The sequence below is a fragment of the Amblyomma mixtum genome, chromosome 1, assembly GCF_055824585.1.
Source record: "Amblyomma mixtum isolate Tamu chromosome 1, ASM5582458v1, whole genome shotgun sequence".
NCBI lineage: Eukaryota > Metazoa > Arthropoda > Arachnida > Ixodida > Ixodidae > Amblyomma > Amblyomma mixtum.
The window spans coordinates 100243293-100269690 of record NC_143012.1 but is presented as its reverse complement, the minus strand read 5'-3'; the positions used below and the strand labels follow the sequence as shown (position 1 = coordinate 100269690).

Sequence of the window (26398 nt, the reverse complement as noted above, 5' to 3'; positions counted from 1 at the left end):
AAAAAATATGGCTTTTGCGGCATAGTATCTACCAGAAAACCGATAGATTGTCTTGAGTAGTAAGCTGATTAACTAATTTTCAATTCATAACTTCATAACTGGTAGAGTTAGGCGCCTAGCTCCAATTAGAGATTTCTAGCCGGTCGTTACTAATAGCCGTGCCAGTTTTTAGAATTTCGAATACCCGATTACCCTTGCCGCTGTGGTTCGACAAAATTCCCTTTTTTTTTACTAGTTACGTGCAATGGAGATGCTGCTTTGCCTGCATGCTTTGAAAAGCACATGTATTTTCGCCCCATGCAGTCAAATTTTGCCGAGCCACAGGTTAATGTCGGTGCTTTTAGTGGTTTATTTTAAAGAAAAAAAAAGTGAAGGAAAAGTATGTTGCCGGCCTCGGCAATTGCTATCTAATACCTTGAGCACCCGAGCTGAAGCCGGTTGAGGTGAAAGAGAAAGGGTGAGTATAGCGAGGAGAAGTATAGAGGGGAGCGATAGTCAGAAAGGTCATGGGAGAGCTTTGTACTCCATTTAAAAAAGTACAAATTTAATCGCGTTTTCGAAATTTAAAAACTTACATGACTATTTCTAACGACCGGCTACAAATCTATAATAGCGAATATTCGCGTATCTCTGACAGTGGAAAAGTTAGTTATCAGAAATTAGTTAATGCACTTACTACTTAAGAAAATAAATTAGCTTTCCATTGTCCCCCATCACTAGTAATACTATTCCGTAAAAGCCAATTTTTGTTACCTGAAAAAGCCTATTTTTGAAATGTTTTAGAGTCTTCCCTCAGGCGCCTGCTATAATGAATGCTCAGGAAATGTGCTGGAAAGCTGGAGTGCGACCGTGAAATGAAAGTTAGAGAGACGGACATTCTGTGCACTTCAGCATGATTTTGGCTCTCCCCATTCCACATTTGACCTTTCCCTCCTCCCTCCCTCCTCTCCCATGTGGGAGTAGCCTCTCGGCGGATTACAAGGCGCTATGCGGAGGGAGAGGGTGCGTCAGTGCCTCGCCAGAAAGGCAGCCTGCCTCGTTACGTTGTCAGCTTGGAAGGGTGCGTTGGGGACTCCCTATCAACTCCGCCATTCAGACGACAGAGACAGCGCTTTGGATTTTCGCCTGCTGGCAATCCTGCTAATGGGCTCCAGGGAACGGCGCCGAACGGTTCGCACGAGTCTTTGTGCTGCTCGTGCTCTCGCTCCGTGGGAGGCCGTGTGCTTCTACCTGGCGCCGTTATTGCAGCGCGGCACACGACAGGAGCACTTGACGCCTGGAGGGGAAAAATAATAGCGTGAAAATAGCAATAGAGAAATAAAGAGAAGCCGTAAGGAAGGGCCACGTCTTCCACTGCTGAACGAATCTAGAAGATGGCGCTACGTACGCCACTTTGGAATTGGGGGCGCTATATTAAGGCGAAAGCATTTAATGCCTCATACTGTCGTGACCAAGGAATAGTTATCAAATGTGTACGCGTTCCGGCGTCACAACTTAAAAAAAAACTGCCTCGAGGATGGGGATCGAACCAGGGCCTTTGGCATATAAAGTGGAGACGCTACCACTCCACCACGAAGGCTTTTTTTTTTTTCTTCAACATGGTATTTATTACAGTTATGTAATGTTTTATGTACATGAACTATATACAAGCCATTATGAAAACAGTGTTAAACAATACATATTGAAAAGACCATGCACTAGAAAAGGGTCAATGCAGAGCACATCACTAATAGTGAGTGCCACTCCGGTTCGTACTCAGTCTGGGCATACACGTCTCTTAGATGAACAACCATTCGACTGAAGTGATCCTTTGTAGACACAACAGGTTCACAGTGTCTGTCCATCATGCGGGTTTTCCAGAGGCTGTGCAGTCCAATCAGAAAGAACATGTCCAGGGGTTCATCAACAAATGGCAGCGCAGTCAGATAGCGAACAGAATGCGGAGTCAGATGAATTCTTTTTTTAAATGTGCGTTGCAGGATATCCCAGAAGGGTACTGCATCTTTGCAACTGATGAAACAATGCTCAATTGTTTCTGGTTCATCACAAAGGCGGCAATTAACGGTAGACACAAAAATGCCCTTTTCCTCTAACCATGTTCTAACGGGCAACGTACCGGTGTGTAACTTAAAGAAAAAGGTCTTTGTACACGGCCAGACTGGCATCTTACGTACTCTTTTGAGTACGTCGTGCCCCGGTAAACCAAAGTACAGAGAGCGGTACATGGGCGGAGGGAAGAGCATACTAATCAAATCCTTATACAACTTTTTCATCGACACTAAAAAAAGGAACTCAGGAGAAAAAAATTGGCTGAGGCTTAGCTAAGGTTAAGCCTAGTCAGAGGCGAAGCATATTGATGGCTAGGCTTGGTAATACATGGCTTTCCTTGGTTGAATACTTGGTCATTTTAATACAACCACTAGAAGTGTAGCAAGGATTGCCGTGGCAGCTATATACGGGATCATCGGTGAATTCAATGCAGAGTGTACAACCGCTGCCCCAGCACCGGCTACAACAGCTTTCGCTTCTCGTTCAAATCAGCCCTGCTTCTAGGCGGCATCCCAACACCTGGCCGCCTCATAAGTGCCCGGAGAGCGAGGCAAGCTCAGCTTTATACCGCTGCTGTAGCGTCACGTGGTCAGCTGCAGCGCCTCTTATGTGGGGCCTCCACCGCCGCGGCCGACCGCGCGAGCCGGCAGCCCATCTCTCCTCTGCTGTGACGTCATGTTGTCACGTGGTCAGCCGCCGCGCCTCTGATGTGGAGCCTCCACCGCCGCGGCCGACCGCGCGAGCCGGCAGCCCATCTCTCCTCTGCTGAGACGTCATGTTGTCACGTGGTGTCACGTGGCCGCGCTAAAGGTCAATGGTAGCTCCACCGCCGCGCTTGACGGGCTGTAGTGTAGCTCTAGTAATATGCTTCGCATAAAACGAACAAGTAGGAAACGGACAGCCAAATACACCTCTTGCATTATGCCCCACAAACACGGACGGTCACAAACATAGGAAGACACAATGAGGTTGGGTAAAACATGAGCTAAATTTGTTTGCAGGAATGAATGCACTATTGGGTGTGTAGTGTCACGGAAAAACATGAAACGTGACACTATCTGTCGGACATAGAGGTGAACTAGACCAAGGCCGCCAGCGCTTACAGGCCGAAAAAGGTTATCACGCCTCATGGATTCAAAAGACGAATCCCGCACAAAAGTAGCGAAAACCCTGTGAAAACACTGGGTTGGAAGTCTTGCGCAATGAATAATTTGCAGTACATAACATATTTTAGTGGCGAGAAACAGATTACAGGCGGTCGCCCTGCCAAAAGTTGAGAGGCCATGGGGGACAAACGTTTGAGCATAGCACTGAAGAGTTGACACGCGGTCTTTCCAATAATGTGCGCTATGCTTATAGGCACTCAAAGGGACGCCAAGGTACTTTGGTGGCCTGCATGTCCATGTTATACCAGCATATTCAGCAGGTGTCGAACCCCAGCTACCAAACCAAAGAGCGCAACTCTTAGAGCGATTAATCCGACTTCCTGACACCGAACCAAAGTCCTCCGTTAAACGAATAACCACATCGATGCTTGGCTTATCAGTACAAAAAACGCACCACCACGAAGGCTCAGGGTTTAAGCATGAATGAAGGCCCATCTAGTGAATGCATGGATTTCATAAATAAAATAAAAGAGATAAAAATAAACATATGAAAGGAAACAAAAAAATAAAAATAAACAAAAAACTTAAAACATAAAACAAAAATTAATTATAAAAAAAAACAGTGCGCCAGGAGACGCTTTCGCCTTGCAGCACATTAGAGAGCCGAAGTGCCCCCTGATTTTTTTGAAACGACCCTTGCACAGGAAAACAGAAAACTAGTACATGCTTTTTTTCATGAACTCGCTTGAAAGTGACTGCCCAAGACAAGGGCCTTGTTTTGTTTATTGACATATTTCGACCCCAGTGTTGTTGAAACAGTCTGGCATTGGGAAGCCACTCTCTCAAGAGATAATTCTGCTGAGCTCAGTAAAGATGACAGGTTATTCCTTCTTCACACCTCGCTTCCTTGAAGGTGCTTATATTCGATCATGGACTCGTAGTAGGCAGACAGGCGATGGACGGACGATGACACACGGACGTACAAAGGAACTGGAATAAAAAAAAACGACACTGAAAGAAATACAGACACTCAAGAATACAGAAACTACGCACTCAGCTACCAAAGCTGTCACAACAGTAACACTCGAGTTCCAAGATCGCTCTTCATGGCTTTGCCAGAAGCCGGGGCCTGTTTACATCGCTGCTCGAAGCCTGACCTAAAACCGCGTAACAAGATGCTACCCACTCTTAAATAGCCTAGTTCGAAATTTCCAAGATGAGGAGATGGCACTGAGAGAGTTAGGAGGCGTCGCAGCATACGTTATGTCTCTCTCCCCTTGTTTTTTGGAGAGCCCTAGAATTTATTTAATTCTTTCTTTGTTTATGGTATCCTCAGCGTCAAATGCATTACAGATGGGAATGGGTTACATAGAATGAAAAAAAAAAACGAATACAATGCAGTTAATGTTCTTAGAACACTAATTAAACGTTCTCTAAAGTGTACAAAGCTAGTTGGTGCTTCGCAAAAGCGTAGGTTATCTTCGATGGCTGCAATATCGAGGCTAAAGTGGTTTAACTCGTCGGAAATCTGGGGAGGGGTTGACTGAAAAATGAAAAAAAAAACTGTGGTATGGCATTTTGCAATGCCAACCTTGTGACGATAATTGACGCGACCGGAAAAGCATTCTGGTGGTGGAATGAAATCGTCGTGCAGCTTCGTGTGGTGATATAACTTGTGGAATAGAGTTAAGCGACTGATTTGCCGGCGAGATTATGAGAATGGGAAAGATACGTGAGCTTTCTTGGCTGTGATATTGGCGGTGCATGTTGGTTTCAAAGGATGAAGTTAACGGAATTATTTCGGATGATTTGGTTTTGTTAGGGTTTAACGTCTGAAAATGACTCAGGCTATGAGAGACGCCGTAGTGAAGGGCTCCGCAAATTTTGACCACCTGGTGTTCTTTAACGTGCACTGACATCGCACAGCACAGGGGCCTCTAGCATTTCGCCTTCATCGAAATTTGGCTGCCGCGGCCGGGATCGGACCCGCGTCCTTCGGGTCAGCAGCCAAGCGCCGTAACTACTGAGCTACCGCGGCGGGGTTATTTTCTATGAATTGCAGGAAAGTTATAAGGGTTTTATGCGTAGGGTGGCATATGAATGCAGCGTAATCAAGCGTCCCGTCCGCTCTCTTGTGCCTGTCGCTGCGCTGATTTTGTTCTTCAACTATGTACCAACTCGCTCAACTCGCCGTTTTAGTCCAGTTTAGGACGTGTAAGTGTTTTATGAAGTAGAAGCTTTAGCGACGATGGGGCGGCTGAGAAGTTGCAACGTAAGTACGCTAACGTGCGATTACCGTTACTGGTCACGTATTCGATGTGGGTGAGTCATGTTAACTCTCGCGAGGTGTGATCGCTTAGATATTTATTGCTGTGACAGTATATAGAGGAGTGCCATTAAATAATATAAAGAAGAAATAATATTTCCGGGAAGAAGCATCAACGTACATTTCTCAATGTTTAGTTACATTTTTCATGTTCTGCACCAGTTAGTGAAAAGATTAATATCGTTCAGGAGACTGTAATGCCGTTGTGGCTGCTGACCTCCTGGAAAATTACACAGTCATCTGCAAAAAGATAGATGGCAGAAGATGCGGTTGAAACCAGTACATTGCTATAAATTAGAAATGAAAGTGGTGCACGGACCATCCTTGTGGTACATAAGATGGCACGTAAGAGGTGAGGTGTGCCATTATTGAATATAAATTTCTAGCGGTTAAGAAGGGCAAATTCATTCCATCTGGAGATATTCGGATAGAGATTAAGATGACTCAGCTTATGAAAGAGAAGTTGATGACATGCTTTACTAAACGATTTCTAGAGGTCTAAAAATAGAGTCTGTGCAAGCGACTCAGCAAGTATGGGGTGTAGCTGACCACTTAATGAAAATAACAGAGTTTCATATGAATATGTTTTACTATAACCATGGTGCGCAGGCGCAAAAGAAGATGGTCCTCAAGAAAGGCAGCTATGCTCTTACTCGTTATATGTTCTACTAATCTGAAGCATGTGCAAGTGAGCGAAATGGAACGAAAATTTTGAGGTGAGTGCTTACCATCGGACAAGTCAAGGGGAACCACCTTCACCATTTTCCAATCATTCTGGAGGCTTGAAAAGTCGATCGACTATTGAAAACGTTTTATTAATTTCATTAAGCTATAAGCGCGAGTACTCTTAAAGAATTTAGAGCTAATCCCATCGTATCTAGAGAAGAACCATTGTTTAAAGACTCCATTATTTAGCAATCCTAGGTGCATCGACAGTTATAGTTGACATATTGAAGAATCCGTGGCGCGGTTTCTCGGGGCGATAAGCATTCGAACTCTAGAAAAAGCTTTCAGTAATGTATCACTTATTACGATAGCACAAATGTCATTTGGCATAATGTTGCCAGAATTGTCATCTAATGTAATTAAGGGATCATGTGCAGGGTGTATAACGCGCCAAAACTTTTGAACATTTCTTCAAAATAGATAGTAACGTGCAAGACAAGATGTTACTATTTGTAAGTTTAAGCGCGTTCACATGTTTGCTAGGTGCAGACATGTACGTAGCCCATCGCACATTAGAAGGTGAACGTTTGGCAAGGCCGTATAAACGTATCTTCTTGTGAGGTAATCGTCTGATATGTGGATCGTACCAAGATGCTTGCGGAAGAAAGATGACGATGCGCTTAGGAATATACTTATCGGACAGTTGGTGTGGCTTGGTTTGAACAACACGTAATTTCCACCGAGAGAGCTAGAGTGAAAATTTTCAGGACAGCTATCAATAAATGCACGCAGTTCATTATTAATAGCAACAAAGTTTGCACGTTTGTATTGTACAATTCTTTTTCTTATTTGATTCGCCTTGGGACGCGGTGTACTAATGCAGAGATGGAGTAGAACGTGATTGTTGAAAACAGGCAGATGTGGTAGGTATGTGGCTAACTTGGATTAGTAGATAAAATTATATCGGGAGAATTCGCACTGCTTGTAACGGTCCTAGTGGCTTGCGTTGCTGGTGAGCGAAAACAATGCACAGAGGTTTTAGAATTCCTGAGCTTGAGACGAAAGCGGTGAAGAATAACGAGACTGGGCAGTCAACAAGATAGTAGGGAAGTTGAGGCCTTCAAGGCGAAAAAGCGGTGATGAGGAAAATAATTTCCCAACAAGATTGATAGCATCATGGCTTTGTCAGAAAATGTAGACGAATAGGAGGGAGAAAGGTAGAAGACCCCAATAATGATTTCAAGATGACTTTTTATGAATGACTGCTTGACGAATGAGTGTATTTTGAAATGACAAGTAGAACATTAATGCTGGGGCGTCTTGCCGTTCTATCACAACAACAGAACGGACACGTGGGATGAGAGCCAGGTCTGTGTTAGTGCAACAGCTGTAGACTATCAGTGGCAGAAGATAAGGAAGTTTATCTATTAAATTTTATTAATTAAAAAGGCTTCTGCCATTAGTAAAACCAACTGATACAGGACATTAACCCTGTCCTTGTACTGAGTCCTGGATTGTAGACTGTGCTAGGAAAACTAGCCTCCCTGTATGCGCAATTGCTTATGACCTCCAGTTGACTAGAATCTTGAAAGAACGGATGCATGATGTGAATTCATAACAAAGGAGTCGTCAATGACCTTCATTAATTACAACAAAGCATTCTACTCCGTGGAATCCTCAGCAGTCATGCAGACAGTGCGGAATCAGGGTGTAGGACAGTCTTAAAAGAAATGACTGTAAGATATCTGTAACGACTGCACAGCTATTATAGCGCTTAATAAAGTCAACATTACAATTCCAATAAGAAAGTCTGTCAGGCAGGGAGACACGATTTTGCCAATGCTTTTCACCGCTTGCTTACAGGAGGTATTCCAGGACCTGAAATTCGAAAAGTTGAGGATAAGAGTTAATGGAGAATACCTAGGCAATTCGAGATTCGCCGAGGACATTGCCTTGCTGAGTCTCTCAGGATATGGCGTGTCGATACTGGTCAATTTCAAGTTGTTCTCCATGTTCGTGTAACTTTCTCGCATGGAACTACTCACCGACGCCGGTCTAAGTGCTGTGTCTTGTTGGTATTGCCGCGACATAAAAAAAATCATCGCAGAAATCCCACAAGATATGTGCAGTAACGTTGTCAGCGCAAAACTGAAGCATTCTGATGGCAGTACTTCTCAAAGTGGCAGCTTTTATTGCACCCAGAACCGCTGCCAAAACGCACTCGCAGTGTATGTCGACGGACGGACGGAAGGACGGACGGACAAACGGGCGGGCAAGCGAACGGGCTGGCGGGCGAGCGGGCGGGCGGGCTGGCGGGCGGGCGGATATCCAGGATGGATGGATGGATGGATGGATGGATGGATGGATGGATGGATGGACGGACGGACAGACGGACGGACGGACGGACGGACGGACGGACGGACGGACGGACGGACGGACGGACGGACGGACGGACGGACGGACGGACGGGCGGGCGGGCGGGCGGGCGGGCGGACGGACGGACGGACGGACGGACGGACGGAAGATAGGAGCGTCTCCTTTGAAAAGGCTTTTTTATTTTTGACTTTGTTGTCACTTGTTATTAAAATCGGCCATTTTCTTTAAATATGGTTTCTTACACTTATAACCTTTGTCATCTCTCTGTTTTTGAGCAAGCAATCTTCAAATCGCCATTTTCTAATTTCCACTGCAGATTTATTTACATGACCACTGTTATCTCTAAACCCTAGGGCCTTAGGAAGAGTGGCTGTGGCTGCATCGACATCGACATTTGAGTACGAGGTGTTCAATTGTTTCTACACATCTACCACACACAGCACGTGTGTCATCTTCGTCGACAGCTTCAACAGTGCCCCCCTTCGAGCTGGCTCAGGCGTTCCAGTCGTGCCGGGAATCTTTCATTACGGACGTCATCCAATGTTTGGGAAATAATCCCCCCAGCGTGTCCCCTGCACGGCCCGCGTGCCGGTCCCCTAACTTCGTTTGCCCGAGAGAGCGCTGTCATAATCAAATCCGCTCTTCATTGCAAACTGTTTGCACAGAGACTTCGAGCGAAACACCCGTTCAGGCTTCGTAGTGATCCCCGTGTTCGCGACGAGCGAAGGCTTCGCAAACGATTTTTTTTTTCTAATGTCGACGCGGATCCCTGGCGGTGAAATTGAATCGTTAGCGTATTACATGCTGAGTGCGCAGGATTTGTTTGCATACCAGCAGGAATTAATTGAGGCGCGAAGCGCAGTAATGAACTTGGCGCTTTCATTACTCTGAAAAATTCGCGGAATATTGAAAAACATCGGTAAGCTGCTAGAAATAACTAACGGGGCGCCGTAGCGGGAGTTTATAAGCCAGTCTAGCGAGGCGGCGCAGGTTTTGTTGGCATTACGATCCGCTTCGAGGAGTAAAAGATGACATAGAAGCTATATATGTGAGTATCATCTATTTTCCCTGGCGTGGCCGTTGACACAGATACGGGAAAATTGCGTCAGAAAACTTTGTGAGCAGGTGCTTGATCCTCTCTGATGAAAACCACTTTTTTTTTTGCGCCCGAACGACCAGGTAAATGGGAATTTTTGAGCTTTGCGCAGTTGAAGCTCAGTGAATTGCATCCATATTAGTGACGTCAGCGGAGTGTTCGGTTCCAGGTCAGTTTTTCGGAAGGTGGCTGCTCACTCCTTAAGAGCGTGAAACTTGCACGTCTAATCTCTATGCGTTTTGCTAGGGACTTTCATAATGCGCCCACGATGTTTAGTTTGACTTTGTGGGGTTAAGAGTACCAAAGCGACTCATGGTATGAGAGACGCCCCAGTGAAGGGCTCCGGAGATTTCGACTACATGATGTTCTTTAACGTGCACTCACACCGCACCGTACATGGGCCTCTGGAATTTCGCCTCCATCCAAATTCGACCGCCACGGCCGGGATCGAACCCGCATCCTTAGGGTCAGTAGCCGAGCACCATAACCACTGGGCCACCATGGCGGATTGCGCCCACGATGTTTGTCTGAACGGAAGTACGAAATTAAAGCCTAGAAGTCCACATTTATATCTCAGAGACCGAAAACTACACTTTTAGGAGCCACAGCATGAAATCGCCTTTTTTGGTTTGACCGCGATTGCACCTGATGATTGACCACAGATGCAAGAGTTCTCTGCGTCGCAGCCGCTAGAGTTTGTTTATAAACGAACATTGCAGGACCATAATTGCACACTTTTTTATAGAGTGCTGACTTGATCTTAATGAGGTACGCGGACTTCTGCACATGGTAGTTGATGCTGTCGTTAACGTGGCACTTGTGCTCGTGATATTAGTTGCTTTAAAGCAAACATTGTTTCTTCGTCCCGGTCAAAAGAACGGAACGTAGGAGTTTTCTCCACAGCTGAAGAATATTGAACGTAAGCGAAGTATAAGAGTTTGTGTTTACGTGATATGCAGATGCAGTGGTAGCGCTGAAAAGAGAATACGTGAAAACTCCTTCACAAATTCGAAGCATTATTTCGTCATCAAGGATAAAAATTGACCCCTCGCATTCTTTTACGACGTCCAGTGTTAAATGGAGGTTCTTTCTGATTTGTGGGGCGAAAAATAACTCACGTCATCTCTTACGCGACCGATCATCAGACCATGCATTGAAATCGTTGCATCCACGTCCGGGTAAATTTAAATCACCTGTGCGGCAGCCGTCGAATTACGTAGCTTTTTCTTTATAGGTTGGTTGGTGTATGGGGTTTAACGTCCCAAGGCGACTAAGGCTATGAGAGATGCCGTAATGGAGGGCTCCGGAAATTTCGACCAACTGGGGTTCTTTAACGTGCACTGAAATCGCACAGTACACGGGCCTCTAGAACTTCTCCTCCAAAGAAATTCAATAAGAACGGTAAACTGGGCTAGTTGGTAGGAATTCATACTGAAAACTGCGCAAAAAACGAAGACACAGAACGAGAAGGCACGACACTGCGCCCGTGTCGTGCCTTCTCGTTCTGTGTCTTCGTTTTTTGCGCAGTTTTCAGTATGAAAGAAATTCAACCGCCGCGGCCGGGATCGAACCCGCGTCTTTCGGGTCAGCAGCCGAGCACCATAACCGCTGGGCCACCGCGGCGGCATTTTTTCCTTATAGGGAATAAGCAAATCATACAAGTCATTCAGAAGCATCATTTCTGTCATGGAAATTATTTTCAGACACCGTATGTACTTCTGTTTTACATATATGTTTCCCTTTTACTATATGTATACCTCTTTTTGCGAACGGGAGGGGGGGGGGGGGGGGCGTCAAAATTCGATACATAAAAAAATAACACAAATTCATAGCCTGAAATAAACTCAATTCGCAAACCGCAAAGTCCACGTCTTGCGTCCAAGGCATGCTTTCCCATTCCCACACGTAACCAGTCTTAAGTAGCTCTGTCGAATTTTTTTTCGCACTGGATCATCATCTGCGCGTTCCCGCCTGATTTTTCAGGTACGCACATCATACTGAGGCACATGCTTCACTGTGCTGTGCCCTCCTTAGGGTGTCCAAAAAATTAATGCAGGATAAATAACTTAGGTCGGAGACGAGTCGGGTGAACTTTTCTATAAAAGAATGCTCTACAAACATTGTAAGGCTTACGAGACGGTTCTAAAGAAAATGCAGGCTGAGGTAAGCGTATGGCTTAGGTTGGTTTAAATTGAGCGAGAGCCTGAATGCCAAAACGGCCCTGTGACGTGCCCAACTGGGCAGTCGCCTGCGAGATATCCAAGCGGCAATCCGGCAAGGAGTTAGGGCCAAGGCCTAGACTGTAGGTGGCGTTGTTCCAACTGATCATCTGCTCGGCAGTGCGGTCACATGATCACTATCTGATGTCGCATGATAATAGTCCACTGGCCGCCTACGGCGACCGCGAGGAACCGACGCCAGCGCTTCGACAGAGCATCTGTTGTTCTGGCTGGCGAAGCGCAGTCACATGACCCGCAGTTCTCAACCAATCAGGCGCACGGCGCGGCTACCGCCCGGTAGCCACTTCCTATCGCCTGTTGGTTCCGTGCAGTGTCGAAACGGTTAGCTGCACGCCGATGCGACAGCTTGTGCATCAAGATTTGCCCCCAGAAGACCATATTTATACTGGATAAGATAACATTATCAGCTTTTTGTCCATTCGTTATCAGTTTGTTGATGGCACATAAAAAATGGCGCGACAGACAGACGATAAAGAAGTGATACAAACACGAGCACAGCCTCAGAAGTCTTTTTAATGCGATAGTGCAAAGGTTCCCGTTCAGTGGAGAACCCGGTGTGGTTAGCATCATCGCCGGTGTGCGCGAAAAAAATTCACGGGGCACTTTCACGATCTAATGTGCGCTGGGCGAAAACCTTGCCTCGCAACTTTGCTGGCGCTCTCCAGGCTTGCATTTAAGCTTACCAGCGCAATCACGCTCCGCCGGAGAATCGGGAGAGATCTTGGGAGTCATTCGTTGCATCCTATTGCTGCAAGGCGTCTGGCGAGAGAGCAGTGCGCGCGACAGTGGCGCCACCTTAGCGCATGCGCAGTAAGCCACCAACGAGACTGGCCGTAGGCACACACGAGGCGGCAATGGGGCACTTGTATTGGCTAGTCATAACTAATTGGTATGATATATGACTAACTAGTCATGATTAGTCAATCACTGAGTAGTCATGATTAGTTGATGACTAACTAGTCATGATTGGTTAATGACAACTAGTCATGATTAATTAGTTGGCGACTGGTTAATGACTAGTCAGTAATGACTAATTGCTTGATGCCCAGGCAGTCATGGCTTGTGATAAGTAATGACTAGTTATGACTTTCGCTTCAGATGTAAAAGATGGATGGACAGTCGTTGCCGAGAGTATGAGACATTACATGCTTTCGCCTTAAAAAGCCGGACTGGTAGAGAGTTTGGTGACGGCCCATGTGGAGCTGTGGAATGAAAAAGCTATTAAAATATCATAAAACTGGTCTTTACAAGGTAGACATAAAATAATTACGAGGAACTTTAGCGGCTAAAGTGGTGAAAGGCGAAAGCCTGAGTGATGCATTCTGCTACGCGATTGTTCACTTCACATTTTGTTGGTGCATTAATTAACTGCCAATTAATGACGCTTAAGCTTCGCCTTTAGGAGTGGAACGCGACAGCGTGTTGTAGCGCTGCCAGGGAGTCCACCGAACGCCACCACTCGTTCGGCGCGATGCGTTGCCCTTTGAACGCAACGCTTTTTAAGGAAAGGAAATGGGGCTGTAATTCTCTGTCGTCTCGGTGGACACCTGAGCCGCACGGTACAGGAAGGGAGGAAGTGTGAGTGAAAGAAGAAAGAGGGGCCGTAGTGAAGCAACACCACCTAGACGAGTTCGTCTAGGTGGTGTTGAGTGAAGGCAATGAAATTTGTATTTGAGGAAAGGAAATTAAGCATTAGCTGTCTCACATATCTCAGTAGACACTAGTCGAAAATTGTATTTGAGGAAAGGAAGTTTCGCAGTAACTGTCTCACATATTTCGGTAGACACCCGTCAAAATTCGCGCGTGGTGACGTCACGACAATTTGGGCCAATCTGAAACGCGGACAAATACGCCTTGCTCGTCGGTAAATTGGTTTTTGAGGAAAGGAAATGTATCTGTCTCTCGTATCTCGGTAGACGCCTAAACCTCGCCATAACGGGAAGGGAGGAAGATGGGAGTGAACGAAGACACCGTATTCACTAGACGCACCTTTGTTCGTTCCAGACCATCGAGCTGGCATGGCGGTGTGGTAGCGTACTCGACTCGCACTCCGGAGACCGGGGTTCGATTCCCAAGCTCGACCAATTTCTTACTCGGTTTTATTTATTTATCTGGTCTGACTAGAAAGGTTAATTAGACTAATTGGTTAAGTAAGCAATTAACTAAACGCAGTCAAACTTACTTGGGGCATCACTATACGATCCCTTTAATTGGTTGCATGGTTAGTAACCAAAGTACAATTGGCCCCGTTTGAAATTCGCGCACTGTGACGTCACGACCGTTTCGACCAACTGAAAAGCATGACATTTTCTGTCGACAACTGCTGCTTACAACGATGAGGCATTAAAGGCTTTCGCCTTAAAAAGTGTCTCGTCCTGGTTCCTTTCTTGTGGTATGCATGGTTTGGCGCTATTTTTTCCTCTAATTCGACTTATGTTACGAGTGAGACCCCTTGCCCCTTGCCACGCAGACACGATCGTACGGCCTTGTTAAAGGGAGGATTTTCATGTAAGTCATGCGGTCTTCCGCATAGAGGTGTCTGCGTGGGCAAGAGGTGTCGCTGCCGCGACCATGCAAACTGTCGTGCGATTCGCTTAAGGGCGGACCTTGAGTATTCCTCAAATTTCCGTTTTAAAATGTGCAGGATATCGACGGACGCCCTGGGACGAAGAGGTCAAGCCAAGTGGCTGGCGGCCTGTGGACTCCTGTCTGCCTGCGCCCTCCTCGCCAAGGAGCAGGGCATCACCGTGCTGCCGCTGTGCATGGCCCTGCGGGTACGCGCGCTTGCATTGCACACCCCGGTCCTGCATCAAAGAACGCAGTGCCATCACCACCACCACCACCGGCAATGGTACGTTGCGCCTCACCGCTCGCAACCGCTTGCGTGTACCTTCAGTTTTAGGTACACCACTCGTAACCGCTTTGGTGTACCTTCAGTTTTCAGTACACCGCTCGTAACCGCTTTGGTGTACCTTCAATTTTAGGTACACCACTCGTAACCGCTTTGGTGTACCTTCAGTTTTGAGTACACCGCTCGTAACCGCCTTGGTGTACCTTCAGTTTTAGGTACACCGTTCATAACCGCTTCGGTGTACCTTACGTTTTGGGTGCACCGCTCTTAACCGCTTGGATGTACCCTCAGTTTCAGGTACACCGCTCGTAACCGCTTGGGTGTACCTTCAGTTTTAGGTCATACTGGCCCCGTTCTAATCACATTTACATAGAGGAGAAATCTTGTACAAAATAACCGAACGAAGCGACTTGAAGGAGCGAATGAGGGAGCAGTTCCTTTAATATGTAACGGAGCGCTGTATGAGACAGGGCCAGAACTTGTTTCTTTGAATACACAATATTTGTACAGGCTTTAGAGCGAGCGAGGCAACAAATTTTAGAGCAGTAGAGCAGACTTTAGTTGCGGGAGTTGCAAGCAGAAGTCATCTTGAACAAGTGAGAGTTGCAAGTGAGACAGAGTGCACCCAAGGACCCTGTCCTTGTGTGTTGTTTTTATGTCCAGTATTGGTCGTTGCCATGTATAGTGCAGCAATTAAGTTAAATATGAACCAACTAGAACCATTCGCAGCTTACTTACGCTTACTTAGGGTTTATATTAGAAGTTTATGGCAACTCCTGTGGAACACTTTAGCAAGAAGTAAATAAGCGATCATCGACTGTTAAATTACCCAGGCCCACAAAAACATTACAAATAAAATAGTTGTGTTTTACGAGAATGGCTCCCGAGGAAGACCGTTTCAACTGTCTGCGAAGAAAGAATATTGCAGTTGAAGTAAGTGAAGGCGGTCGAATAAATGAATTGACAAAATTATTTCTATCAGATAGATGCTGATCACATTGCTCAGAAATTTGCAAAACGTCGTCAAATACGTGCACTGGAATCATAATTTACGCTTTCCATTTGCAGGGCACCGTGGTAACCTGTAGTGATTAACTTAATTTTAGCGTAAGAAATGAATACGTAATTGTGGGCTTCATAAATGTGCTGTGGACAGCATCACCAGAAGCCGAGAGCGGCAGTTCCAGCATGTAAATTAGTCTAAAGAATCAATTCACGACTCGATGACTATGGTATACAAACAGGAACTTTGGCGAAAGCGTGTATGAAGGACATATTAAGGCGGAAGCCTTTAATGCCTCATCGTTGTAAGCAGGAGTTGTCGACAGAAAATATCACGCTTTTCAATTGGTCGAAATGCTCGTGACGTCACAGTGCGCGAATTTCAAATGGGGCCAATTGTACTTTGGCCAGTAACCACGCAACCAATCAAAGGGATCGTATAGTGATGCTCCAACTAAGTGGGATTGAGTTTAGTTAATTGCTAATTAATCAATTAGCCTAATTAAGATAGAGGAGAATGAAGAGGTCAGAAGACAGAGGAAGAGAAAAGAAAAGAAAGAAAGACGCGCGTCGCAGCGAAAACAGCGTCCGCGGAAGGAGACGCTGCTGAAAAAACAGATAAGTACGAAGCCGCCTTCGCTCCACCACCACGAACTTCCCCACTCAGTTCGACGTTGCTCGTTTCATATACGTTGTGTCGAACATCCTAGACAGTTCCAACATTTGACAGGTGAATGACAGAACACGATGGATAGAAATACAATGATATAAATATGAAATAGCCTAATTAACCTTTCTAGTTAGACCGCATAAATCAATAAAACCGAGAACGAAATTGGTCGAGTTGGGGAATCGAACCAGGGTCTCCGGAGTGCGATACGAGCACGCTAGCCACTCCGTAATGCCAGCTGAATGGTTTGGAATGAACAAAGGCGCGTCTAGCTAATACGGCGTCTTCGTTCACTCCCATCTTCCCCCTTTCCCTTACGGCGAGGTGCAGGTGTCCACCCAGATATGCGAGAGAGATACATCTCCTTTCCTCAAAAATAAATTTACCGTCCAGCAAGGCGTACAGCCGAATTGGCGATGGCGTTCTGTGGACTCCCTGGCAGCGTTGCAAGACGCTGTCGCGTTCCACTCTTACAGGCGAAGCTTAACATGTTAACCACACATCAGTAACACACGCAGACAGCCAATGGACGCGTCATTCGCTGGTAGCACTTGAATCATCATTCACAACCACATTCGTGGCAGAATGCTGTACTCAGGCTTTCGCCTTGCACCACTTTAGTCGCCAAAGTGACTCCTAATTTTTGGTATAAGGGGGGTGAAACGTGAAGAAAATCGGTTATCACGAGTTTGTTCCTAGAGGCGCGTGTACTCTGCAATGTCAGTTCAGTGCATGTTAAAAAACGCAGGTTGTCGAGATCTCGCGGAGCCTTCCACTACGGCATCCCTAATAGCCTCAGTCGCTTTTGGACGTTAAACGTCATGAACCAAACCATAAGGCAAACCTTTTCCAGTTTCTATATATTTCTAAAATCTGCTGCTTTTCCACTGAATTAAGCCAGTTTTTGTGTTGTGTATTTTTAACTGTCATTTCATGATATTTCTTGCTCTGTCCTTGTTGCATGGTATACAGGAACAGTAGCGATTATACACGAACCGTACCTTAACTTGCCTACTAAATGAAGTGATGACGACGCCTCAAATCTAGCCGGTCTGACGGTCATATTAAAATGGCGGGGACAAACATTAGCGAACAAAACTGCAGGCAGCGCTTACCGGAACCGACGGCCGCGTAGTGTACGAAGACTAGCCTTTTTCTTGCGCCGAGCGACGAAGCAAAAGATAACGCCGCCCGCAGTCTAAACTGAGCTAAACTGAGTCTAAACTGGCGCCGCAGTATTTGGAACACGTCATCAGTGGATGTCGCTTTTGCACAAGATTTCCTGAGCGACTTCTGGTTCTGGTCCGGCGCGTAAAAAAGCGCTAGGTTTTCTCGCGCTGCATGACTTTGCAAATGACCTTTTCTTCACTTTAAAAACTGATACGCCATCGTCTTTCCCGTGACTACAAAGTCGTTAGCAATAACCACCTAACTTCATGAATTAAAAACGTTATTTAGTGAATTTGACGCAATTCGCTAGCATATTAGCTCAATTCATTTTTACATTTGCTGACGTCTGCCGAAGCTGAGGCTTTCCTACTGTACAGGTTCTTCTATAAAAGTCGATTTTAAGAAATTTTTGAAAGCGTTTACTGAAACACGTGTATAAATGACGAGCGTGCAATAAAATATTTTATCTTAGCGTTCTGTCCCCATTTTGCTCTCTCTGTCGTGTAAGCGCTGTTTTTTGCGGAAAGCTCGTGTACCAACCAACCCAACTTTTCACCTTGTAAAGCATTAAAAAATCTGCGGACCTAGGGCTGTCGCAAGTGGCAAAAAAAAAGCGCTGATTGAACAACGATTGGAAAGGTGGTTGTCCTGCAGTGGACATATATCTGCCCTGTAGCTGATGATGACGATACGCATGCTGCTGTCGGTGTCACTTAATGGATGACAAACCTCCACTATTCCGGGCACAATAGACCAACTTCACAAGGCCTGATGCGCATGCGTTCGCGTACCGGAAGCAGCCAGACGCCATCTTGGATGCATTCTTTTGTGGCGTCGTCTGCACGACTTCCCAATCCGCTTGATGCCTTGACTGACATCAGACAACGTAGTAGTAGCTTTCTGCCGCCTCCTTTATTGTGTTCAGCTGAAGGAAACTAACCGTTACAAGTTTGTTTTTCGACAGCCTATCGACTGTCCCTACACTTCTGTCTATAAAGTCTATAGGCTCTCTATAAACAAGTCCTAGAGAACTGTCTATAGGCGATACAAATGCTATGATAGTCTATAGACAATCTGTGAATTTATGGCCTTACAACTTTAGTCAGTCGATTTTGTCAATAGACGGTCTACAGACTACGAACAGACAATAATGGTGTCTTCGGCTGACACGCACTGCCTCCGTGCCGGTGCGCAGGAAGTGACGTCAAATACTACACGAATGACACATCTCCTTGCACATCAGCTGAACGAGCGAAACACTCGCAGAATTCTGTTGCCCTTTATGCCGCCTGTTAACCGTGGCCTCCGAGACCCTCGAGAATCTCAGGCTATTTCTACGAGCGGCCGACGCCAACGAGCGCAGTGAACAGTTTTTATAATTAGCAACAGCCTCTTCAGAACAGTTCTGTACCGCGCTTGTAACTGGCGTTGATAGAACAGGCGGCAAACGCGGAACCCAGCCTGCTCGTGAGATACTGCCATAAATTATGGGGCGTAGGTTTGTAAGACACCACACCAACGCGTTATGCTTGGCTATTTAGATGCATACGCCTTTAGAGCTTCAGCTAGAGTAACTTCCGAAAATATCAGCAGGTAATTCTCAATCCACTAAGCGCCCCACAATGTCGCTTTATTGATATCCTTTAACGTGCTCATACGTTGGCGAAAATTGCGATGTTATAAAGTGCAGGCATACCGGATAAACAGCATATGCCGTTCGCTGCAAGAGCTAAGGCAGAACTTGCAAGACTAAAAATATTGACAAACCTTTAATTTCCTCATAACGCAAGGCACATGGCTCGCCGGCCGGTGGCTGCGTGATTGCAGCCCGAATAAATGTATTGCAGTTGCTATAATATTCAACATTTCTTTAAAATGTGCCCACTTGTTATGCTTCGTCCGTTTTTCCTCTTCGTCGATGCTGCGTCAACCAACGAGCGTGAACAGCGTCGTCTGCTAGCGCGCGCTGCACGATGGGATTGCACCGCGCTCCTCCGTCGGTCTCCACGGTGGCGCGGTGGCGCGCACGTGTTTCGTGCTCGTCCCACCCGAATGTACGGCACTGCACGCGTGGCACCCAGCCGAACGTGGGGCACCGCACGAGTGCGTAGAAAACTCCACGAGGGCCGTCAGCCGAAGACACCATAAGAAATATCGTAGGAAGGCAATAGAGTATATAAGAAGTCTATAAACTGTCTATAGACAATTTTTATAACGGAAGGAGGCACTACAGAGTTTCGAAAGGTGCAAAGACAACCATAAGTGCTGTGCTGAGAGGGTTTACAGTTCCTACTTGTAGTGGGGTAACAGCGGCGGCGACTCTGGGCTTGTTACCCGAATGTTGCACGTGCAATGTTGCACGTCGAATGTTTCACGTACAAGAATGTTGCAAGTGACGAGGAAAACGCGTTTGCGCGTCACGATCGTTAACATTGCCAGCAGAGCATTTTTACGCACGGCGATGCACGCGATTGTATTTGCATCAACATCAGCAAAGATGCATTTGCATCAACATTAGCAAAGATTTCTATTGGTAGCGGGGTGATAGTGCGCCAGAAAAATTTGTCTTAAAACTGTTAGTACGTACAAACTGTGGCTCCAGGTTGTCAATATGGGTTGTCGAGTTAGATGAGCCAGACATGGACGAATGAACAGTTGCGAATCGACAGAAAATAGACGCGGTACCAATAATACAAAACCCTAGTGTGGAGCAATGGGAAGCTAAAGTGGCCAGCGACCGCTACGAACCCAAAGAAGGTCTCGTGAGCGTGCTCAAAGGGCGGCCGAAGCAAGTGCACCACCGGAAATGGGCGCCAACAAGAGATACAGACTCCAAAGTAGAGGGAGCAGACCGCTAAAAGGAACATCCACCTTTAGAGCAATAGGGTTATTCCACTCCACTCCGAATCGACTCTTGATGATTGTGTAGCAGAAGCAGGAACCGTCGTCTGGCAAGAATTTTTCTGCTTTCTGGTGCCGAAATGTTGTTTGCGGTAATCAGAGGTGAAGTTACTATTGTCTTCAGTATGAACTGCAGCAGTTTCACTCCGGCGGGATATAATCGCCAGCAGCCTTATCGAAACGCTGGATACCATATTGGTTCAAGAAGCAGCTATCCCCCTAGCGATATCCAAGAATAGCGACGCAACGGTTTTGTCCTACTCACAAGCAGCGGTAGGTAATTAAGTCAGGGGTCAAGTGGGCCTTCCATGTTGGAAAATTTTGGGGAACGTCTAATACCTCGAATGTCCTGGTTTTCAGGACGGCAGGGCACCTTTCTACGACGGGCAATGAGGCGGCCAACACTGCTGCTCGAGCTCTCCTCCTCCGGTTATCTGGCATGCAGCCTATCTGTGTCACCATTAATAATCCCCTAACCCTTCCCAAGCTACACAGAAGTTACGGGGAACTATAAGATCATAAGGAGGAAATATCCTTTTCCTCACAAAACCCACAGCAACTTTGAAGAGCACATAATCAGGCTACTGGAAAGTAATACTATGCCTTATCCCTACTTAATCAGTAAATGGTATTTACATGCTATTTGTCCTGCCCCTTTCGTAGAGCATTTGGCACACTCTTTCACACAGTTTTTGAATGCCAAGAAAAACCATACTTGGACAGCAATCCCGATCCGACATATGAGCGCTGGGAGGCAACCCTTCATAGCCAGAGTCCCATCGACCAGAAATTTTTGGCTGAGAGAGGCCGAATTATGCTGGCGACCAATGAGTTCTCCTACTGAGCCCGCCCAGTATTTATGTTCCCAATAAATCTTTTCCTCCTCCTCCCCGGCTACTCCAATTAATTTCCGGAAGATTAAAAACCAGACAGGCCTGCATAAATAAATATGTCCACGGCTAGACTCCGAACCAGCGGCGGCTCGAACAGATAAGCTTTGCTCGCCTCTGCAAGAGAGCGCGATGCACGATGCGTTGCGTGTCGTCGTCTTCATCAACTTCCATCCGTGCGCAATGGTTCCACAACACACCGCTATCGCAGTACCCTCTTAAGGTGCGCTTAGTTCCCCAAGGTATTAGAATGCGCTACCAGTAAGGCCCCACTCAGCGATTTCGCCTATCTTCGCATAAGCCTGACCTTGAAACCCTAGCCTTGAGCTTAAAAAGAAATGAAACGCGACATGCTAGCGCGCATACTTTGCATTTGGACAAGTAAGATAAATCGGATGTAATTTTTTCCACCTCATTTGGCCTTCTAATTTTCACAACATTCATTTAGCCATTTCCAGCCTTGTCACTCAGTGTTAATTATATTTATTTCCTCATGGTTCCGACCCGCCGCGGTGGTTCAGTGGTTGTGGTGCTCGGCTGCTGACCCGAAAGACGCGGGTTCGATTCCGGCCGCGGCGGCTGGAATTTCTTTGGAGGAGAAATTCTAGAGGCCCGTGTACTGTGCGATGTCAGTGCACGTTAAAGAACCCCAGGTGGTTGAAGTTACCGGAGCCCTCCACTTGGGCGTCTCTCATAGCCTGAGTCGCTTTGGGACGTTAAACCCCATAAACCAATCAACTAACCTCATGCTTCTCTCCTCCTATAGCTTGACGCCTTAGAGATTAACATTTCGCCATTGTACGCAGATCAACAGGGACAAGACGGCTAAACGGGCTGAACAAGACTTCTTCAATCTCACGACTAGCTTCTACGCTCCATTTTGGGGAAATTTTTTTATTCTTTATCTCGGAAGCCATGGCAGCATTCAGGCAGAGAAACGTCGCGTAGGGACACAAACAGGACCACTTCACGCTCGTACGCCACGCACTGCGCCGACGCGGCCGCCGGCGGAGGTTCCGCGACTCCCAGAGTGCATCGCGGCAGCGGTGGCGCACCGCCGTCCGTCTACCGGGCACACGAAAGAACACCTTCTGTAAGAGATCGTGCACAGTGGCCGCTCGCACGCACTTATTTTCGGACAAAGCTTGGACATTTGAGCGAGAGCGGCGCGAACTTCATCACTTCTGTATTTTGTGAATAATGTACAAAGCTCTCCCCTCTCCTTTCTTGCTATCCCTCCCCTCTATACTTCTCCTCGCTATCCTCACCCTTTATCTTTCACCTCAACACGCTGCACTTCGGGTGCTTAAGATATTCGATTGCAATTCCCGCGGCCGGCAACATTCTTTTCCTTCACCTTTTTTTTTTAAAATAAACCACTACCACCACCGCTGCGCGGAAGAAAATTTCAGAGATACAATCAGAGCTGCATCACAACGCGTCCGTTAAATACCAGCTTCGACTTTAGGGTCGTGGATACTGAAATTATCCGAACTGTTTCCTTTGTGCGGGGACAAACGCGTTCGCTCAGCTAATGTTTGCAAGAAAACGAGGACACTATGAGCGGCTTAATGGCTGAAAATGTGCTCTAGTGCGTTTCACGCAGAGCGGCGACTATTCACTGGCGAATGATATTTACCCGAGGCAAAGCGTTTAGGGCTGCCACTGGCCCTCAGTGAGCGAAGCGGAGAAAGCCGCCGACCAGGGCGAAATTCAATATCAGACTGCAGTTTTATAGACCTCTGCAGCTCTGTGCCCCGGAGGCCCCTTTTTATTATTGGCGAGGCCTGCGGTCTACGCGGCGAGTTTCTTGTGTTTCAGGCGATTCAGGCAGAGCTTTTGCTTTTTAATCCGGGTTTGGAGAGCCACGCGCTTACCAGCATGAGCGGCATTATTAGCTTTTCTAGCCTGCGGCGGTCAAGTTTCTTTTACAGCTTCCTTAAGACGGATTGCGAAAACAACAATGGTTAAACTACCAGGTTGTAAAACAATAAACAGCGCAGGTCATGACTGTTGAGACGCTATTTTATATCCGTTTTGATCTTTAGATTTTCTACCCGGTTATTTTTCATCCGCTGAAACGTAAGATTAAGTTTGTGCGCGCGCTTGTGTGTGTGTGTGGGGGGGGGTTGGGGTGTAGATGTAGGTGTGGGTGTGTGTGTGCGCGCGCCCGGCCGTTCTTCCCACTCCTGCCATAGCCCCAACACGGGCAGCAGTATGTATAATATATAAATAAATTTAGTGCATGCTAGGGGTTTCAGTTATTGCAAAACTTCGTTGTTGAAAAAGTGTATTTATGCTTTCTTCTGCCAAAAATCCTACTTTTTTATTTTGCTTGCTTCCTCAGCTTATCGCTGCGTGTTTTCAAGACGGACCTCTTGACATTTAGCACTACTACACTGGCGTATCAAGTGAATGCCTGGTCTCCTTCCTTCAGTGTCACAGCGCTCTTCCATGTAGCTGAGGAATATTCTTCCTTGAAGAACAGATTCTTTGAAGAGTACGTTTTTTTTGGTTGTTAACATGATGGAGTCGGTACTGGAAATTAAATATTTTTATCTCATATTCTCTTTGAACGTGGAAATGCCCAAATGCTGCCTATAAAGGACGACCCTGGGAACCTTTCATTTAGAATGACCGTTGAATATTTATGCTGCATTTATGCTGTATGTTTTGGCACTTCCTGGCTCAGAAGATAAGTTGCTTCATGCTTCATGAGCTCTTTTTTATGCGCCGGTATATTCAGATGGCAGCACTCGATGAAGAAACGTAGCCTTTTATTAATATTAATCTTATGATAATTATTCGTACAATATTGCTTACATTTCTCTTTATATTTAAGCTTCCTGTTCTTGTGAAAAATGCAACTGAGCAGTAGTGAGACCGCCTAAAACCGGAATACTCACCCTCCTTTCCATGACAACAACTTTTCATGTGAATGACCATGTTTTCTGGATGGTTTCACCCAGGACAAAGAAACCATTCATGCTGTTCGAAGATAACCATCCAAAGCTGGTCAAGAGGGGTGCGGCGATGGGATGCCTTGTGTATGCAGTGAAGGAGAGCTGTTGCCATAGCATGACGCAGAAGGTCGAGAGGTTGCTGACAGCGGATTCTGTGTTCTCGGTCACTAGAGCTGTTGCTGAAGCCAGGTTACTGTAAGTAAGGAATCTTGAAGGCCTGAAGCCTGGCAGCAAGTGAAGGAATTTTGTAGTAATGACATACCCGCATATATAAAGTCTCCCAAATAATAAGATGGAAGCGGAAAGGCAGAGTGTAAGCGCATTGTTTTCCGCGCCTTGCCAACTGGCTGGGCGGTGCGTGAGAATTGGAACCGAGGGGACGAAGAAAGGCATACAAGCAGACAGGCATCTGTGTGAACAAACGCTCTGAGCAACGCAAAAACTGCATAAGAGAAGGAATTTAGCTCTTCATTGCAGCAGCTGCCAAAAGTGGGAAAAAACTGTGCTGTTGTTCTTGGGTGTCACGATTTTGTTGAGGAGAAAGACTAGATATGAGCAGATAATCTTAGGAACTTTTGATTTTAGCGATTAGAAGATAATTTTTAAGAACAAGCAACTTGCCTACCTAGGCGCTAGATAAAGACGGTCAAAACGGGTCATCATTACGCGCATCATGTTGGTAGTTGAGAATGCCCATGCGTCGGATGTTTTGGCAGCGACTGCATGCTTCGTTAAAGCACGGTTTCAAGTCCAGCGCCCGTCCGTGTCTAGCGTCTCTTTTCTTGTGTACGCGTCTTTGTGTCCCCTGGTATCCCCATTTTGTTAGAATTTCGTTCTGTGCTTTGAATATCCTCGCCTGCATCCACTTTCCTCGGCGCACAATGCATTACTGACTCAGCAGCACGACGCCACTTGAACGTGCCAGCCCAAGTGTGAACGCGTGTCTGGCTTGAAGCCTACTCTCGATCCACTTTATCGAAATCTCAATCCAACTTGAGATCTCTTTCAACATAATGTACGCTATCGAAAACGACGAAAAAATGTCCATTATTTGCCTCGTAAAGCCTCCTTGCGTTTGCCACAAAGGAGAAAAGAAGCGCAATGGAAAGAGGGAGTCCTAATCAAGCCTGGGGAATTTCCTGATAAGCTGTTCGCAGATGAGCAAACCGCCGACAGGGGAAGAGAAAGTGATCAAGTGATTCAATTGCACCACATCATTCATTCGTGAGAGCGAACGCCGATCGACGCAAATAAAGATTTAATGGCTGTTTTCGCACCGCAAGGGGGTCATTAACACCTCGAACTGCCGTGACCCGCATAAGCGGACGCTGCAAGGGAATGCCAAATGCTGACAATTTGTTGTATCAAGGAGAGGCTCGCGACTAACCTAAATAACCTAACCTAACTAACCTAAGAGACTGTTATTTAATCTGTACATAAATGATCTTCCATTAATACCTTCTTCACCTCGAATAGTCATGTATGCAGATGACACAAACCTATTCTTTTCAGATGCGTCACTGCCTCACTTAGAAAAAACAGTAAATGATTACTTAGAAAACCTCTATTACTGGTTGGACGCAAATAAGTTTCAGTTAAATGTAAGTAAAACCAAATATGTGATATTTAAACCTATAAATAAACAGTCTTTTGAAAATATTGTAATATTATTTCGTAACACGCGACTGCATGAGGTGACAGTTCAAAAGTTCTTAGGCGTATGGTTTCAAAACGATATGTCCTGGAACACGCATGTGAATAAATTAGCTGCAGAGTTAGGAAAAACCGTGGGCTGTATGTATAAAATTGGTAAGCTCATTCCTTTGTGGTTGAAGAAAACATTGTATTCCTCTCTTTTCCTCTCCAAGTGGTCATATTGTAGTCTAGTGTGGGGTACTACTACAGCTCATAACTATAACAAACTAACGATCCTCCAAAAAAAGGTGCTGCGAATATTTGAAAATTATCAAGGAAAACCATCTGATCTTCCAACAGACAAGCTATTTATAAAACATGAAATGCTTCCAGCTGCGCAAATATATTATTTCAAGTTGTTACAATACATAAAAAACAATAAATTGTACCTCTCGGA

The 26398-nt window shown here is 46.0% G+C and overlaps 1 protein-coding gene across 1 annotated transcript in view; it reads left to right on the top strand.

Moving 5' to 3' along the window:
* Nucleotides 1–26398, top strand: part of LOC149367333 (protein O-mannosyl-transferase TMTC1-like) — a 228414-nt gene that overhangs the window by 100097 nt on the left and 101919 nt on the right. The window contains exon 4 of the mRNA XM_089555018.1: nt 14504–14710. Coding sequence (XP_089411144.1) covers nt 14504–14710 — 207 coding nt within the window. The remainder of the gene's footprint in view (nt 1–14503; nt 14711–26398) is intronic.